This window comes from Falco biarmicus, chromosome 7 (assembly GCF_023638135.1).
Source record: "Falco biarmicus isolate bFalBia1 chromosome 7, bFalBia1.pri, whole genome shotgun sequence".
In the NCBI taxonomy this organism is placed as follows: domain Eukaryota; kingdom Metazoa; phylum Chordata; class Aves; order Falconiformes; family Falconidae; genus Falco; species Falco biarmicus.
The window spans coordinates 3,651,065-3,670,900 of NC_079294.1; the positions used below are offsets into that span (position 1 = coordinate 3,651,065).

Genomic DNA, 19,836 nt, shown 5'->3' on the forward strand with positions numbered 1-19,836 from the left:
CTGCCGGAGACCCCCAGGAGCCAGGGCACCCTGGGCTTGCTGCCCACCTCAGCCTGCCCCCCTCCCCGCTCCCCCCGGACCCTCCCCGCTCCTCACTCCATCCCTTTTCCCCCCTCCCTGCTGGGGTGCCTGCACCCCTCCTCTCCTTGCCGGTACAAACCCCTTCCCCGCCCCTCCCCACCTTCTTTGATTTATTTGTGTATTTCTTTCCTTGGCAACCACCAGTTCCCCTCAGTCAAACAGCGCAGGCTCCCTATAATTTGAAATTAATTTGTTTGACTGCAGCATTGAGACAGGAAGGTTGGGAATTTATTCAATTCTTTCTCCTCCCTGTGCAAAAAGGAAGCGATGAAATTTCCAATCGAGACTCCAAGAAAACAGGTGAACTGGGATCCTCAAGGTTGGTGATTCTCTATTACTATCATTACTATAATAATAACAATTATTATTATTCTTTGTGCCTAGTGACTCGTAGGAGACTATTTGACTCCAAATGGGAGGAGACGTTGGATGCTTGTCTGCTTCCCATGTGCACCGCTCAGCCGTTCTTGCTCAGTCCTGGCAGTGCGATGCGGGGTGGGGTGGGTGCACAGGCGGAACCTCTTCTAGGTGCAAGTTTTATAGTTCTAGATTTGATATCTCTCTCCCCTCCCCTCCTTTTTTCTTGAGTATTTTCGTAGCAAACTTGCCTGGGATGGCAGTGGTCTCTGGCTCCCAGCATTGTTTGTTTTATCTGTGGCTCCTTTGTTGTTTCTGGTGATCATTGTCTCTGCTAAACGGGTGGCACAGGAGTGGACACAGATGTGACTGCTTGCTCAGGGCTCCTCGGTGGCAAATGTTTGTTGGCAAGCAACTGGAGCAAAGCGCTGCTGCAATATAACCCGTAGTGTGGATGGTATAAAGACACATTAAATAACGGAGCCCAAAGGGACCTTTAGACTCTTTACTCTGTCCTGTTAACAATTGATCAGCCCAAGTAGATAGTTTGATTAACTCTACCGTTAGGGCTGGAGTCTGTCTTGGGGAGTGGGTGTGATGGTGGATGGAGGTTTATGCCAGTGCAGTGGTTTTCAATGAAACGATCCAAGCAGTGTTTTAAAATAGACCATAATGAAATACTCTCCTTCCCTGGCATGGGAAGGAGGTTCATGTACAACCTACAGAAGTGGTGGCTGAAAAAAACGCTGCTGGTAATTTGTATACTGGTGTGTCATATTTCTGTGCATCAGTGCAGGAGCAAAGCAACTCGAAGCCATATGCTCAGGTTTGCAGCAGAACTGCTGGCAGGCAGCCGCTGTACAGCAGTGCCTGCAGGAAGCATGAAGTGATAGCACGGGCTTTGATTATTCATCTTTATTCCGCAGGTTTGGCTTTAGTGGGCAATTTGTCTGTCATCCCCCATGCCCCGGTGTCTACAAAATGAAATGTTAGAAACAGTTTCTCCTGGTGTAGGAGGAATGCCGCAGAACAGACATCTTTCTGCTGAGCAGATCTGATGTGCTGTTTGAATAGTATACGCAATTAAGCTTTAGTTTAAGCCTTACTACATCTTTAATTAGGTGAAGGCTGAAATCAACACATCGGCCTCCTCCGCCCTCAGCTTCACAAGGAACACATGGATAGTAGCTCTAGCAGAGATTTAATTATTTTAACAATGATGTTTTCCTTATCCTAGGGTCCAGATTCTGTGCGGTGAAAATTCGCTTTTCCCAGGTGCTTTTCTGAATGTATGCTTGCTGTAGTTTCATTTTCATTCATTTTATGTATGGCAAAATGCCTTTGAATGCAAAAAGCCCTTTCCTCCCATGGCCTGACAAGGCACACAGGGGGCTGTACTGATGGCATTCTGTATGTAGCTCCTTTGCTTGGCAATTGGCTTTAAAGCATATGGATCCAACAGGTGGGTGGTCAGAATTTACTAATGTGTCCAAAACTGTAGAGTACTGTAACAGTTAAAAGGCCCCAAACCCAGCAGGTTTCCTCTCTGCCAAGCTGAACCCCTGCAAAGGGCTGCAGAATCCTACCAGTTATTTCCCCTCAGTGTATTGACTTTGTTAGCCAGGCAGCAAGGATGCTATGTATAGCCAAGGAGGAAGCAAAAAAATGTCAATTTCTGATTCTCTAAGGGACTCAGGAAATGAAATTTGGTGGAATGGCAAAAGGCTAATCGGTAAGGAGAAGTTGTCTAAGGGCCAATCCTGTAACCAACAGAGGAGCAGTGCAATGACATTGTACTTGCACAGTCCCACTAAAGAATTAGTGGCATGGGTAGAAGCCAGGGTAGATCAGAGTTCCATTCCTTTTGAAGCAAAAATATGTTTATATAAATACAAATATGAGCAAAGATATTCACAAAATTACTTAGAGCCCTAACATGAATTTGATTTACCATCACATATGTAGTCTGTTCTTTGCATGTACATGTGAAGGACGATGCTATGTTTTGCATCCCATGCGATATCCTTGGAGTTAAGAACTGAAGTAGCTTTCCTCAGATACAAAGATAAACGTGTAGAAAGCTGATGATGCAGGGATACCAAGAGGCTGAAGTATTAAAAGCAGAGCTCATGTCCGGTTAATGTTCACGCTCAAATACGAAGCTCATTTCAGTGTGTATTTTATGATTGTGCCCTGTTCTGGTCGTCAGACGGAGAACATGCAGTTTCCACAGTTTTGTCTAGTAGGAATTGTGCTAACTTGTGCTAACAGTGCCTGAAATATATCAACTGATATTCCTGGCAAGCAAACTAGCAGTCCAATGATGTAAGTGAGAGCTTATGGTATCTCAAAGATTGTTGAGATCTGATTATTCCAGGCAATATTTTCTAGGAGCTATGTACATTTCTAAAAGCCAGGGCCCTTGCTGGGGAGATACGGCTGGCTTGGGACTGGTGATGTGGCTGGTTTGAACCCGGGTCAGAATGATAGTCATTGCAAGGAATTAATGCTCCAGCTCCATAATGCTGACTGAACGATAAATATTTACATAGATAAATAGATTAGAGTCTGCTGGTAGCTTTCAGCTGGCATAGAACTGGTATTCTCAGTTCACATCAGCAAAGATCAATATACCATAGAAAGGCTTTGTGGAGAGAAGAGGTTTAAAAGGATGGGGCTGACGGGAGGGATGGTGCCTGACAGGCAGCTGATGGGAGACTAATTTCTCAGCCGTTAACAGTGGAACAAATAGGGCATGGAGGCCGAACTGTGCTTTTATCCTCTTGTGAGGTACCTTTGCTTGTCATGGGTGTAGAGTGTATCTGCGTTTCCCTGCAAATGCTGAGTGCGTTTTCTAGATAAACGATTTTTTCTAGATGAAGTATTTCATCAACCTGGAAGTATATAGGGTCTGGATTCCTCCAGTGAAGCTCCCTATTGTCCCAGGCAATCAGACTATATAGTCCCATTAACAAACAGATCAAACTCCATCTGAAAAGTCACTGGGACTTGTCCCTAACAATCCAGTGTAAAATACGTCCTAGAATCTCCTGTATATTGATTAAAAACCATACTATTCACATACAGTGAGTAAATGGGGTAAGAAATAAGTAAAAACCCAAACCTCAAGAAAGTTTTTGGGAGGGCTGGACACATCAAGCAGGGGTGTGGAACCTTGCACTACCTGGCCTTACATTTGGAAAACCAAGCCTGCCATTTGTGTCATCGGTGGAATCAGCCTGGATGTACACAATTATCAAACATTTGATCTGCCTATCACCAACTTTTGCTTCTCCCATTTGGTGCAATTCAGGTAAAGCAATAATAACTGAAATTAGTGAAAGAACAGATTTTTAGTTTCCTACCTCATACAACTTCCCATCTATACTTTTCAGAATATAAGATTGGCTTTATGGCAGCATATGAAGATACACAATTTTTATAATTGTTGTTCCCATCTCTCCTCTTTGCTGCATTTCTCCTGCTGTCTGTCTGTTACACCCACCTGTTGTCCATGCTTAATTGGCTTATAATGTCTTTGCACATATATTTTTATATAGTACCTAAAACACAGTGTGTCCTCATCCTGACTGAGACATCTGGATGTTACAGCAATGTCAGTTTTTTCCCCCTACTGATTATCTGCTTAAAATTGCTGTTTCTTTGCAGAAAAGAAGTGTAGATAGAGGCTGTTTCAAACATGCTCAGAAATTACCCCCAAGCATGAGTGTCTTGCAGGGTGATGGTGAGATGTCTTTTCCAAAGGATGGATGCCTATCTTGGTGATGGTCTTAGTAGGCAGAAAATGGAATTCAGTTTTGTCCCATCCTTTCTGCCTGCATTTTTTTTTTTTTTTTTTAATCTGTCATTGCAGTGATGTGGATTGTCAAAGCCTTTTGAATTTCCAGGTAGATATTTATCTTCACACTGGCCTTTTGAAACTCTGAAGGTTTAATACAACTTCTTGTGTCTTTTCACAATGATATAGATTGTGTAGGATGGCTTTCTGTGCAATCCTGAAATCATGCATATATTATCTTCCTTACATTTAGCGTGGGAGTTAGTGGTCTGTGGGGAATTCAAGCTGTGGTTGAGTCTGGAGTTTCTCTTCAGATTTTGCCACTGACTTACTGTTTAACCTTCAGTAAGCCACTCACACGTTCTACTCCTCCCTTTTTCCTTGACTGCAAAACAGGAATATTAATACTTCCCTAATGCACAAGGGTGTTGTGAAATATAATTAACTTGTTTAGAGCAATCTAAGATCTGCTATCGAAAGAAGAGCGTATGTATTGCAATCAAATGCTAAAACAATTAGGAGGGAGCAAAACAGCCTGTCATCACACACAGATCACATCAATTAAGAAATAAGGTTATCTCTGCACTTGACAACCAGAGGAAACTAGGATTACTCGTGCTCCTTCACAGACACTGAAGGCTCAATTGAGTTTCCCATTAGAGGCAGCTAGAGACCTTTGCTATTCCCCAGCCGCAGCTCCCGAGGGGCTCAAGTCTTCCATAGGTCCTGTGTCACCTGCCATGGGATTTCTCACTTCACCCGAGACACCTCAGGCAGGACTGGACACCTCTATGTGGGACATTGAGCTGAGTCTCAAATGCCTTCCCGCAGGTACCGGGGTTGGATCATCCCTTGACGAGTGTTTGTTGGAAAATTCTTTGGTGTAAACTGCTCCGTATCAATTAAACTGACGCTGCCTGCAGTGTTACAAACTGCTGCTGTTCCTGCTCTTTCTGCCCTTTCATTTTAACACACCAATACAGGAGGCAAACTTGCTAACAGCACAGATGAGTAGAACGAGGGTGTTCTTCTCTGCCCTCTGTTCTCAAGATCATGTATGACAAGAAGTGGAGTGCAACTGTGAGCAAGGCATTCTCTTTCTGCACTAGTAAGTCAGCTCTTAGTAGCTCAGTGTAAGGAGTCTTCTATGCAAAGCTATAGTGTGTTAAAAAAAAAAAAAAAAAAAAATCTCTGATCCCAGCAAGTGATCCATGGTCAGCAGGGCACTGACCACATGCTACTGGTGTCACACAGCTGTGTTGGCTACTGACCCGTCTGACAGAGCAGGACTCTGCTGTGCCTAATAAGAACAACTGTAAGGGGTTGATTTTCAAGAAAGATTTGAAGGAGACTAGAAACTGGATGAACGGGAGGACGCTCCTGGCAGTGCGTGGTGTAGGCACAATAGTGCCAAATACAGTAAGGTGGAAATTTTGCAGAGTCTGGGACAGAAATGAAAGAGGATGAAGAAATTAGAACTTTGCTAAAGGCTATAGGTAGCCTGCAGGGGAGGCAGATGAACACTGTGGACCTTAATGTGGTAAGAGATAGGAAGATATGACCGACCTAGCAGGAGAGGAAGAAAGAAAAAAGCTGTTATTTTCATCATTAGGCTGCCCTGGAAATGGAAAAACTAAGGATTCCAAAAAAGTAAAATTAGTAACAAGAAAGTGAAAGGCTGGACAGCAGCTCTCTTAGTAACAGTGGGGAAAGGTGGAACTCTAGTCAAGGTAAAAAGATGAAGAGCAGGGTATCATTAAGATGTCATCTGTACTGTGGGAAAAAGGGAGTGAAAAGAATCAAAAGCAATATGAAGCTGTAAGTCAAAGACACGGAGAGCAGCAGAATTGTCAGCAGTGGGAGAGGCTGAGACAGAATTATTATTTCACTGAAGAATACCAATGCTATTTTTTGCCACTTATGTACAAGAGTAATCCATTAATAGTTTTTTGGACTGAAAAGTCCCTTGGGCAGCTCTTGAAAACTGATGCTACTTGAAGTGATGGTGTTTGCTTTTGAAAGAAAAATATATGATATCAGTTGTAATTGGGTAGGCTTTGGTTCAGCTTTTGGCATTTATGTGGATTTACGTAGCTAGCATGTGGACTTTATCAGCTTCCGACAGAAGAGCGCATATATATGGTGATAGAGTTTAATTTTTACTCTTTTGATTTAATCCAGGGCTAGGAATTTTATCGCTCACTTCAGTGCAAGCAACACGAGATTCTTCATTTTAAAAGTATCAGAACTGTGTTGTCCCCGCAGGCTTTACTGAGTTAAAATCAAAGAGATGCTGGAATCACTGGGAGCACAGGGGCCCTAGATGTGTTGTAAATAGGGTACGTACCGGAGTGAAATGGGGAGGGAACAATGAGGAGGTCAAGGGAAGAAGGGGGTAACAAACCCGGTAGTGCTCAACAGGTAGAGTATTAGAGAATTCAGCATGGTGGGGGTGCCCAACCTTTATTTTGTAATAGTCTCGGTGTAATAACAAAAGCCAAAGCAGAGAATATAAATGCTGAACAGTTGTCTGTTTTTTTATAGGATTTTTATGTAAAAGAATTGACATTCAGCAAGAGGCTAAATACTACCTTTTTTAATACCTTTTTAATTGGAATAATTCTGCTTTTTGTTTTATGTAAGAAATTGAAAACATCCTGGGACTTGGCCTTTGTCAGGCAGAGGTTCCTCTTATTCGAGTTCCTGAGACATTGGTTAATACTTCTGTTGTTTGTCTGTCGAGCGTGTATATTAAAAACATTTTAACTATGACGGGAGATGTGCTCTAAGGTGAACCCACTGACTTCCATAAATAACACGTCGTGCAGTTCTCCTGGTTACCCCGACGGGATCAATCAACAGGTGAGCCCAGCACATACCATACACCCCTGCACTTCAGGGTGATGGTACCAATCCTTCTTTAGTCCACGGACCGTTATTATTCTCCCAACATACTTTCTGGGCTGCTTTTCATAGTTATAATCAAGTATTAATTCAGGTGATTTAAACAAAATGGTATTTCAAAAGTGAACTATGGAATGTCTTACCATGTTAATGAACCACAGAATTCAGGGAATATTTCCTTGGTCTGGGAATGCTGAGACCAGAATTCAGACTTCATCTTTGTCTTTAATTGCTAATACAGTTATTTTGCTATAACAAATCTTATTATCGGCAAAGTGTCCCAAATGCATGTATTATTATGTGTTACTCAGATGTTTCAAAATACGAGCATAGGAGATCACTGGTAAGATTCTGAGGTTAGAGCGGGAATTTCAGTGTGGGAATATCTCGGTGTTGGAAGTGGAAATGAAAGCCAGCAATGTAACAGCATCCATTATCAAAGCCTGTAAAGAGGGCAAAGATGTAAGAGAGTACACAAACCTGGCTTTATTTTCCTGTTTTTAAAATGGAACATCCTACTGAACGCTGGAGTTGTGATGAGATGCATGACATATAATATATATGAAAGGGATCGAAACTTGTTGCACTTAGGATCTAGAGTCCTGAATAGAGGCAGTGATCAGCTACAAAGTCTGGTTCAGTTGGGGGTTCAGGTTTTTTTACATCATTAGGTCCAGCATTGCGCTTGAGTTTGTTATTTGAAATTTTAGAGGACATTTGAAAAGAAATAAAGACCTATTGAGGAGGGACAAAGGAAAGCACCTTAGGTACTGTAGGTTACAAGAGAATGGACTCAAAGTGTGACAGGATCCGATCTGCTGCCAGAGATGCAGAAAAGGCAGAATGAAGAGAATGCAGAGAAAATGGGGGGACACGAAGGCAGGTTTGGCTGCCTCCAACTAGAATTCACTGTTTTCAAACACGTGATGTTCTTTCGACCTTTTAGAAGTGAGCACATAGTCTATGGCATATTTAAACAAAAATGAAGTATCTTTATATTCTTTATTGGCTCCTCAGGCACGTATCGGGGTGCCTCCTCTGTGACCAAAACTAAAGCACAGTATAAATAATCCTATGGACATATTACGAAATGTTTTAATCTCATTAAGTACCTTTACTAGATGATGATCTGTTCATTTGGCTACTCCTTCATTGGAGAAACATGTTTCTTCTGGTTGTTCCTCAATCCTGCCCCCAAAGAGTCACATTCAATCGATCCTTAAACGACATCAGTTCTCTGATAACCCATGGGTTACTGTGACTGTGTGACCGTTGTTTGCTGAAAACAATAGTCTGTTTAACTAGTAGGGGATAACAAAAGTTGACATCTTCTGACAAAGCGATACAAGTTATTTTAGTATCACTGTCCTACAGGATCATCACAGTGCTTTAAGCATCAGAATTTGAGTACCTAGATTTGTTAGAGCCATATGTTCATATCTCAGCAGGACTGACTCATCTTTTCTTCCCTAGGAAGAAAAAAACAACGTGTTACTGACTTTACTGGATGAGGATTTTGGAATTTGGGACCTTAAACTTGTGACTGAGATTCTTAAGATTCAGTGATATGCTGTTAAAGGGTGCTTGGATTATTCCTCTCTTACCCGATATTGTAATATAGTAGTACTGGGATGATTTGAAAACAGCAAATACATACTGACAGCCTGTCCAGGGCTTTTATCCTCTCAAATTTCAACTTTTGATTTTAAAGAAACAAAAGGCAGTCACTAGCTACTATGTTAGTCAACCTGAATAATGAAAGAAATATGAAAGAAACAGTACTGCAGAAACTCCCAGCTGAAATGAAGGAAGCAGGTCACACATCTCCAAGACATTCTTTTAGGTTAACTCAGACCCCTCACCCCTTAAATGTTAAGAGTGCTAAGTTTGGATTTCACAAGAGAGGATCATGCAGAGAGGTCCTGGGTAGCAGCAATCATGACGGCTACAGCAACACCACCGGAGCCACCTCTGCATGATGCTGCAGCCACCATACTAATTTGCCTTCACCAGAAGCAGAGTTTATTACTGGCTTACAATGATATACTGATGTGTAATCTCACGACCTGCATTTGTTGTTGCTACCAGACATTATTTGTTGATTCAGTTTTCTAAAAATAGGCATCTGCTGCCATTTAAGGGACTGTAAGGCAGCAGAGACATTTGCATAGGCTGCTGTATATGATTATGGTCCTAAAGGAGACCTCTGCCCTTCTGGAGCAGCAGCTTAAGGCCAATTAGGATATCCTAGGACCTCTCACTTGGTACTAAATTATATGGATGGGCAACTGAATTACACCATTTGAGCGTGACTTGGAGAGTAAAACACCTAAATATAGGTAGCTATCTGAAATGCAGAGGGATTCTAAGTTTCTAAGGACCTGTCATAGTTAGGAGAGATGTAGTCAAATACAGTTCGTGCAGCCTGGAGAACTCCCAGTAGATGTCTGGTTTGGGTCAGCGGAATCCCCCTCCAGGTTGCAGTGACCAATGTGGCCACATTTGTATCGGATCGAATGGGATGCATTCCCAGTTACAGCAAAGGAAAGAGAGGAGACAAGGGTTGTTCCTGCTCATGTTTTGAACTTCAGCTCAAATGGCTTAGAGTAGTTTCTCACTAGGAGTATTTGGGACAGGTACACATGATTTTTCATAGTGGATTCATTCTCGGTTGGTGCATGCTTTGGGGTTGCAAGAAGTTACACTGTCATGATTAGTGCAGCTCTGCTGAAAGCTATAAAATACTGCTTTGAACTTGGCATTATTAACAGCGATTTCATTTGTTTTCAACAGCGATTTCATTTGTTTTCAACAGCTTTGAGCACAGGAGAATGAGTTCATGCCCACCTGCTGCACACTGTGCAGGCATGCTTGTGCTTAGGAGAAGCTTAATTGGGGCCAAACTGATTAGAAGGCCACAGCTGTCTCTTTCTTAAGTCTGACCTGTAAAGGCATGTAGCTGCCTGTCAGCGATGCAGAACGGCGACACGGTGAAGTACTGCGAGATGCTAGAAGCCATGCCGTATCAGCAGATGCCATCCTTGTGCAGCTGTAAAGTTTTATCACAGTTCAAATTACAACTGTATTTCTACCGTATTATCTGAACAGAAGCTGAGAAGGAGATAAGAAAAGTCTTATGCAATTCAGTTGTTGTCGTCCCAGACTTCTTATCATGTGAGACACCCTAAATTACAGACTCTGTAGCAAACTCTGAGCCAGCGTTGTGCAGCCAGGATCAGCCTGGCATGGACCTGGAGCTCTGGTGCCCAACCAGCCTCCAGTGATGCTGCTCACCTGTTCTGTCATACACTGCCGTGAGCAGCACCCTGGGTCTGAAGGCGCTTTAACCTCATTCCTTTTGCTCACCTGAGCACTCCCTGACTCCCACTCACTTGCCAGTAACTGTCTTACATGCAGACTGGACAGGTAAATCATGCTGACTTTGGCAGCTTTACTGGTGCAACACCAAAAGGGTAAAAGAAAAATGCGTATATTATAAAGAATTTAGAGTAAGAGAAAATCAAGGTGGCTATGCCCAACAAGTGTATTTCAAACAGCAACTTCCTCTTCCTTGTGAAAGATCTTTTCTGCACAGAATCTTGTAACAGCTACCTTTGTTATATGTATTCTTTGTCCTGTTGCAGAATAGGTGTTTATAGTATCAAAAAGCTGTTGTTCACTTAATTAAGACTGTTACTGTGTATAGGAACTTAAGACCTCTAAATAGACCTCATCCTCAGGGTATGCAAATAGTATAGCTCCAGTAAAGTAAAAAATAGCCTGAATGATGTGCTTCAGGATTTCTGACCATTACCATGTGATGAAAGATCCACTTTTATTGGTGTTGCCCAGAAAATTTGAGAAATTATCACTTAATTGAAATGGTGGATCATTAATGAGATTTGCTTGAATTCAAGGTATTTTTCTGTAGATTCCAAGCATTAGCTGGACTGGGGAAGACACCATTAAACTGGTGCAGAAATTCTTACTTGTTTTTACAGTGGAGCATTGGTAAGAGCTCTTTGGGTATGGTCAGTAATGTGCAGGTAGATCTGTGAGGACACCCTAAGAGATCTTTGAAGTGGAACAATCAGTGCTGACACTATTCTTATTCTGGTGTTAGAGGTTATATTGCATGTGTTTTTCTGACCTTAGCCATATGTGAAAGATCTGTTCCTTGGCTGTTAACCTGAGCGAGTCCTGCAGGAGATGTCGTACAGCCCCAGCTGAGCGATGTATCGGCCTCTCACGGTTCCAGGCTGTGCTATAGCCAGTGGTGCTGCTAAAGTCACCTTTGCGTGACCAAGGTGGTCAAGAGATTCCTTCGCTCCCTGTCAGGCTGTACCCCTGGGAGCCAGCCAGCAGCGACCACATCTCAAATGGAGACTTGATGGCTTCCTGCTAGGGAGGGCACTGGGCCAGGCTGCCCAGGGAAGTGGTGGAGTCACCATCCCTGGAGGTATTTAATGTGTGGATGTGGCACTTAGGGACCGCTAAACAGTGGTGGGCTTGTTAGGTTTATGGTTGGATGATCTTAAAGGTCTTTTCCAACCGAAATAATTCTCTGAATCTTTGCTTTGTTGTCTCCTCCACTTGCTCGTCTTAGCACTAGGTTTCTGTCAATAAGAATATTCTTCCCTTTGTACACAGGCCTTCCTATGCTAAGATGCAGGACTTGGGTTTCCTTCACTGGCTGGTCTGGCCATGAGACCATTGGCTGAATTTCTTTTTTGAATCCATGAGATAGGATATTGGGAAGATGCCCATCCAGCTGCTCTACAAGAAGGGCACCAGTTAAATCCCTGACCCTATGTCATCCTGTCAGCATTTTGAAGCAGAACACCTTGAACTCCTGTGGTGGGAGATTCAGACTTCCTAAATTTTATTGGAATGCTGGGACATGTCCTAGTGAGAAAAAGTAATCAACTAATTTCATCCAATGGCATGTCATGGTGCAATGGAAGTTTTTGTATTAGTCTTTATAAGGAAGATTATGGATAAGCAGAAGCATCGCTGCTTCAACCAGTCTGTTGGTCACTGAAGGGTGACTCCTGCAGGGAACCAGAGAGCAGCTATGTATTCCTTGGTGCCTGTACCTGAGGCTCGTGACATACTGACAAGAAAGCAGTTTTTCTATATATTGCTGTGGTGGGGTGGGCTTGGCTGGATGCCAGCTGCCCACAAAAGCCACTCTGTCGCTCCCGCTCCTCCTCTTTTCTCTTAGCTTGCATTGCTGAGCAGATGCCCCAGGGTAGGGGATATCCCTATGGTCACTTTGAGCCAGCTGTCCCCTCCCAAGAGCTTGCCCCCCCCCCACCTGCCGGTGATGAGGAAGGTCGGAGGGGCAGCCGCGGTGCTATGCAAGCGCTGCCCGGCCACAGCCAACATGCTGGTGTGGTACCAGCACCTCCCTGGCCACTGGTACACAGCCCAGCGCTGGGAGGGCTGCGGTGGGGCTCAGCCAGCCCCAATACAGTTAGCTAAGCAGGAAAACCGGCGGTTTGTTCACCTCTCCTGACAGGAACTCTTTTTTTCCCAGAGTCTTCTCTGTACCCATAGATCTGGAGCCAAAGCCACTTGCTTCCTGTTCGGCTCTTGGCAGAGCAGAGACATGGATGGACTAAAACTCCCAATTTTCACAAGAGCAAGAAATGCTGATCTAATGCTGGGGAAACAGGTTTTAGCAGTGATTTATTGTTTTTAGTCTCATTTCAGAAAGGGAAAGGTGAGAATTTTTCTTGGGTTCCTCTGTATTCGGTTTCTCTATAAATAGCTCCATAAAGCCGATGGCAGCACTGCTGCCAGTGGGTGTGCTGGAGCACATGCAGTCGCCAGTCCTGGCGCAGGAGGGCTCCTGCCTTGAAACTTGTCAGTCACTTCTGATCTCCCCTCAACTCTTCCTGCTCCTCTTCGTAATGCTTTTCTTGATTTTCCATTTTTTGGCACCCTAAGTTCATTGGTGAGCCCTGTCACACGTGAGGGTGCTCGGCTCCTTGCTCCGGTGTCAGAAGTGTGGGGGGGGCAGCTGGGTGCTGAGCAGAGGGACTGGGCAGGGAGTTACGGGTATGCTGTCTCCCACGCTGCCAGCACGGCTGGGGAGCAGTGAGGGACAAGAGCAGATGGATGGATTTGGAGGAGAGCAGGGTGGAAAAGAGGTCAGGCGAGAGAGAAAGCAAAGCAAGGGAAACAAAATTCGAACTGCCCTCCAGCAGTGTGCAATCTCACTCCAGCACAAGACAAATCTCCCTCAAGTATTCGTCTGGACTTGGCAGCCCTGTAAGTAGTGCTACAAATGGTGTCAGTAGCTGTGAATCTTCATGTTAATGCCAATAAGTGTTAGCTAGGAACCCCCTGAGGACTGCTGTCCCAGAGCCAAACCAGAAAGAAAAAAATTGAAGATGCTTTCAGCTGTTCCTGGAGTTCACGTCCTGCCTTGGCACATCCATTCTTTGGGCCAGTGAGCTGTCACGTATGCCTTAGAACAGTGCAGTGCCTGGGAGAGGGAGGAGGGAGGGGAAAGAATCCCAGCATCCCATGACCGTGACTTTTGCAGAGATTTTTTTTAATGTCAGTGGCTAAGTTCTGGCTGGTACCTGCGCAGGCCAGCCTTGGGCTGCCTGTTCCCCGTGCCGTTTGCGTGTCCCTGGGAGGCAGGAGCTCTCAGCTGGGTTTGCAGGCGGGTGACGCTTGGGCAGCCCATTGTGGGTTCGTGGGCAGGCGCTGACAGCGGAGAGCCTGGGTCGGGATCTGGAAGTTCTTGTAAATAATCAGCAAGAGCAGCTTACACACGGGTATCATATTTTCCCTTTATATCCAACAAAAGAAAGGAGTCTGATGGCTGGCTGTTAATCTTGTGACCGGCAGACCAGCATTTTGTCATGTATAGTCGAAAAGAGCCTGTCCCCTAAAAAAACTTGAAAATTTGCTGATCCATCGATGACAAATCGTTGTACCTGCTTGATGCAGATATGCCAAAGACCTTGTTTTAATCAACTTTTGTAATTACTCTTGAATTTAATGAATTTGCTAACATCTCTGTGGCAGTGTTTACACGAGACAAACTGTGAACACGTACAGTATTGTTGTTCCTCAGTGTCACAGGGGTTTCTCTCTTGTTTGTGAAACGCTCTGAGATATTTAGATAATCATGGAAGATTATTACAGACTTGGCACAACTGAAGCAAAGAGGAATGCTGAGATGTGTTTGACTGCCTTACACAGAAGGGGAGGGAAAGGATTTCAAGAGCATTTTCCTGCCGTGAGTCAGGACTAGAATATCAAGATGAATGATTTTGAATTTTTTTATTTTTTTTTTTATACTCTTAGCATTTCGCCAGTTTGTTTACAGATCCTGGGTGACAAATACAAGCCTACATTAGGCTGTTTTCCTTTGTTACCCTTCACTGATAGCTTTTTTTCTTGGGTCCATAGGGGTATGCAGGGCACAGAGTGAAAACAATGACCTAAATGGTTTCTGGCAGATGATTTTATTCCCTGTTCTTAGATACTTCCAATGAAGGAGATCTCAAATATCTTAATGGCTACTCCCATGCTTAGCTATCCTTGTAGCTAGGCTTTTTCCTAACAGATAAATCCCTGCCTCCTTGGTACAGATTAATCAGTTATTTCTTGTCCTACTCTTAAGGGATCCAGGGAAGAGTTCATCACCCTCCTCAGTTAGTCAGTGTCTTGTTTTCATTTGTGAGACTACAGGTCACATTTTTACACTTGGTCCAAACAGCATTTTCATTTATATTAAGGTGATACTTTGGAAAGTTGCGGTGAAAACCAAAGTGGGTTGCAGAAAAGGTGACTGCATTGATGATCATTTTGTGTCATGAACAAATGGCGCTGGAATACGTGGTGGAGTTTGATTTACTGTGGTTCAAACCAAGAAAAGAGATCTGTCAAAACTGATTGAAGGATGAGACTGGCATTTCCAATATTCTTTAAATGCAGAGCTAGTGTTTGCCTCCCCTAGTTTGCTAAATCATTCTCTCCTTCTGTGGTCCTGTGCTCTTAACACCCAGTTACAATGAAGCGCGTCAGTATTTAGTCACCATTCAGTATTTTGGTGGTAAGTGGAGAAAGATGTTGAATCGAGCAGCCTTCTCTGTGCCATTCCCAGTTTGCTTCCTTTTTCTATTAGCCTGAAGAAAGAAAAACATCTCTTCATCTTCACTGGTTGCTAACTATATGCAGTCATAGGAAAGGTGATGCAGAAGCCAAAACATAGTGTTTTGGAATAAAATGAATATTTTTTGGGGGAAAAAAAAATAGGAATAAAATGCAAATGTCCCAGACAGGAGTGGTTCTTTTGGGATAGGTCTTAAAACACATGAGTCTGGCAGCGGGAGAGTGGATTTCTAGTCCAGCGGTGGTGTTTGTCGTGTGACCTTGGTTAAGCAATTTCTGTTCTGTCTAGGCTGTACCTGCGCAGCTGTATTCAGCGAGTTGAGTGCTGCTGCCTGAGCTGGGCCAGCCCAGGGCAGTTGTGAGCTCGAGCCGATGCGGTACAGTGGTGTTTTGAACCAAGCGTATCCTGCCAAGTGGCCAAGCCCAGAGGCAGCAGCTCAGCGCTGGGCTAACAGGGTGACCCAGTGTTTCTTGGGTGAACCTGGTTTCTGTGCAAATCTTAATGAAAGCTGGATCAGCCTGCAAGAAGGAGCCTAAAAATACTTTTGAGTTCCTCACGTGAAAGATGAAGGAAAATCATTGTTGTCCAGTATCAGACTTTTTCCAGAATGGTTTGAAAGACACCACAATGGGATGGTTTGAAAGAGAGTGATATATGGTAATTATTGCTGTTTGTAATATATTTAAGGCAGTGACACTCCTCTTCTAAACACTGCTGTTGTCAGGACCCTTGTTCTGAAGAGTTTATTGTCTGTGAAATAAATAATTACAATATGTGACTATTAATAAGGACATATACAAAAACTGATTTAGGATTGGATTTGTTAGCATAGTGAAATTTTCTGGTTTTTTCATATGGTTGAGGGCACTGAGGTTTTAGTCTCGCAGACTTTTTATTTTCCTAAGCAGCCATTGTGAGTCTTTCCTTTCCCTGCTTTCAAAGCTCCTTGTGAGATGGATGCTTGACCTGCTGTTCTTCTGGGCTTTAAAGAATTTCCAATTAGGAACGGCAGCACCTTTCAGAAAAATGGCATAACAAAAGTATACAGACCCTTCTCTTTTCCTCGCTATGCTTTCTTGGCTAAAATTAAATTAGCTTGTACATACTTCTTTTCTATTTCTTTAGGGAGACTAGGTTCAGAATGGCTAAAGTGAAATGATAGAATACCAAAGGGTCTTTCAACAGCCTGACAAAATCCCTTGAAAACAAAGAAAAGGGACATGACATAGCTCAGGGGAATGGTAATTGCATAGACTTCTTAATCTTTTGCACACTTGTTAAATTAATCGCAGCTAGATTAATAAGTAATCCAACCGGTCATGTTTACCCAGCACCCATTTTTTATCCATTTAACATCTGCAAGCAGACTGTGATTTTCTTATATTTTTAAAAATTGTCAGTCAGAGATATCAGACTATATTGCTACTTTTCCTTCATTGGTTAGGAGTGTATGTACTTCATGCCAGCATGAAATATTTAATGAATTTGACGTTTAGCTTTATGTGAAAATGTATGTTGCCAACATCCATTTTCTTAAATGTATATAGAAAACGAGTGAAATAAAATGTTTATATGTGGGAAGGGAAAATGAGAATACAAGATGATAAAAAATGAAAAAATCAAATCCACTCAACAAGACAATTGAATGTTTTTGTTCCATATTGATCCAACTCCAGCTGAGAGCGACAAAAAGGCATTACTGTTGCAAGGCTGCTTGCCCTCTCTGTAGCTAACTCATGTTCATCACTGTAGTTTAAGTCCTGATCTATACATTGATATTCTTAGGGCGTGATTGTGATAGACTGTTTCATCCAAATCCACAAGCACTTTGTGACTGGTGAGACTCAGAGGAAAAACAGCGCTGAGCAATACAGTCTGAGTTGTGTCCTCACCTTTATGGCTCCTGTGCAAACTGTCTGTGGTAGGTTGACCTTGGCTGGCTGCCGTGTGCCCACCCAGCCGCTCTCTCACTCCTTCGACCACAAGAGGGGAGGAAATAAGATGGAAAAGTTTGTGGGTCGAGATAAAGACAGGGGGATCACTTAGCAATTACCATCACAGGCAAACCAGACTCGGCTTGGGGAAAACGAACCTAATTTATTGACAATTAAAATAGATTTGGGTGGTGGGAAAAAAGGACAAAGGTTAAAATACCTTTTCCCTCCTTTATTTTTTTCCCAAGCCCAACTTCACTCCTTCATTCTCGACTCCTCTTCCTCCTCCCCACGCCATGTGGTGCAGAGGAGGATGGGGAATGGAGGTTTGTGGTGAGTTCGTAATAGCTCCTCTAGGGCTGCACCTTGCTCCTCACACTTCTCCCTTGCTCCAGCCTGGGAGCTTCCTTAAGGAAACATCAGCCTGCTCTGGTCTGGAGCCTTCCGCGTGCTGCAGTGTGGGTGTCTGTCTGGTGTGGTCCTATCCGTGGGCTGCAGGGGAATACCTGCTCCGCCGTGTCCTCTTCCAAAACTCACACGGGCTGCAGGAGAATACTTCCTACAGCTCCTGGAGCACCTCCTTCTCCTTAACTGACCTTGGTGTCTTCAGGATTGTTTCCCCACACTTTTTTTTTTCCTTATTCCTTACTGCCTGCACGGTATTGTTCCCTTTTTTAACCCTGATTGCACAGAGGTGCTGCCAGCTTGGGGGATGGGCCCAACTGTGTCCTGTGGTGGGTCCCTTCTTCCACAGAGACCACCACTGTGGCCACCCCTGCTACCAACACCTTGCCACCTGAACCAAATACTCTGTTGTGGTGACCAGCCAGCCAGGTACTGGGTTTCGGTCACGCGCTTGCTGCCCAGCTCAATGGAAGCAGCAATACTCTGGTAGGACAGGCAGTAGAAATTGGAGAAGATTCCCACAGGACTTGTTCTTTGGATCAAACAGGAGTGACAGTGCCCTTCAGTGGAAAGCAAGATTCATTCCGACGAGTTTGTTGCCTGCCACTAAAGCAGCTCTCCAGGAGCAGAGGCGAGGCTCACATTTCCTTTAGTTTTTCTGATCTCTGGTGCACCAGTATCACCACTCTGTGAACGCTGTCACAGCTGGGAAGCTCTTTCTACAGAAAGAGAGACCTTAACTCTGACCACAATAATTTCTTAATTCTTACGATGTTCTCATTTAGGCTGTTTAAGATTTTTTATTTTTGCCTAAACTATCATTTTCTAATGAAGAAGAAAAAAAGCCACATTATAAAACAGCGGTGTGTTTTTGTTTTCCTGTAACTGCATTCCAAATCAATTAAGCAGTTGGGGTATTCCAAGAGCTATTAATTAGTATGTTTCAATTATAACTGATGAAGCAGAATTATGTAGATTTTTTGGAATTTTACCGAGAATCATAATTTCGAGCACTAGCTGGGACTTTATGACAAATGATACAAAAAGTTGCAGAAGACTTTTGATATGACATTTCCCCCAAAGCTGCTGCTGGGGATGACAAAGCAATGGTTAGCCATATCTCCCTCTGGTATGTATTACTGATATTTCTCTCCCCACCAACAGAGAGAGCTTAATATATGAACTTTCATTTCACTATTTTGTTTATATTTTAGTCGCGTTATCCTGGTATAGGAAGCCAACGGTGACTTTATTCCTCATGCAGTTTTGTAACCTAAGATGATGCTTCTTTCTCCGGGAAAGGGGCGATGGGGAGCCATCAGCGCGACTTTCTAACAGCACATTCGATCTTTTTGATTTAATATATGTTGCCCTTTCTGCCTTTACCTGTCTCTCCGTACTTTTGTTGAATGCCTTGCTGCTGCTGACTGCGTTTGCAGTGGGCGGCTGGGATGTTGCTGAAGTCAGCAGCGCTAATACCGCATTAGAGAATCCACTTCAGAGAAAACGACGTTAGATTTAACCAGCGGGGTATTGCTGCGGTGGAAAGCTATATGCTCGGGGGCACTCTGTGCATTTTCCAAACAAATAATGTCAGGCTTTGCTTTGGCGAGCAGTAAATGTAATAGTACTCCTCCTCGCTTCGACAGCACTTTGCAGCAGAATTCTGGACAGACGGTGAACCCCTGTGGTGCGGCAGCCCTGCAATACCTTTCACTGCTCCAACCGGGTGGTGGAACGCCCTGGGGATACGCAGAGGGACCAGGGCCAAACTGGCGTAAAACATGTCAGGGCTGAGAGCAGTTTTCTTGATCCATGGCTGTATGGATCCCGTGCTACCCAGACAGCAGTGTTCCTCATTATGCCTCACTCCAGAGCAACAGCCACAGGGATACTAGTGTTCTGCCCCGCATGTAATCATAGCCTGCGGGCAGGATTTGGTCTCCCATTTCTTGATCACAGCTGAAATGTCACCTGTTAATTAGCCCGCATCATGCAAAGATGCTGCACAAACACAAAGGCAGACACAGTCATCTACTGGGAGTTTTGCTCTAAACCCCAGATTTTCTAAACCAGTGTCAGATTTTTGAGTGCCCAGTGTGCGAAATTCCAGCGTTCATTGTGCTGGTTAAACGGATGCTTTCTGCTTTGCAAAACCTGTTAAAAAACCCCACAACAGACAGAGATGGAGATTGGGGGTGGGGAGGGGGCTGGAATAG

The 19,836-nt window shown here is 43.8% G+C and overlaps 1 protein-coding gene across 1 annotated transcript in view; it reads left to right on the plus strand.

Moving 5' to 3' along the window:
• The first annotated feature begins 234 nt into the window (after positions 1–234).
• Positions 235–19,836, plus strand: part of KCNK10 (potassium two pore domain channel subfamily K member 10) — a 65,712-nt gene continuing 46,110 nt past the window's right edge. The window contains exon 1 of the mRNA XM_056346669.1: positions 235–400. Within this exon, the coding sequence (XP_056202644.1) occupies positions 349–400 (52 nt within the window). The 5' untranslated portion in view covers positions 235–348. The remainder of the gene's footprint in view (positions 401–19,836) is intronic.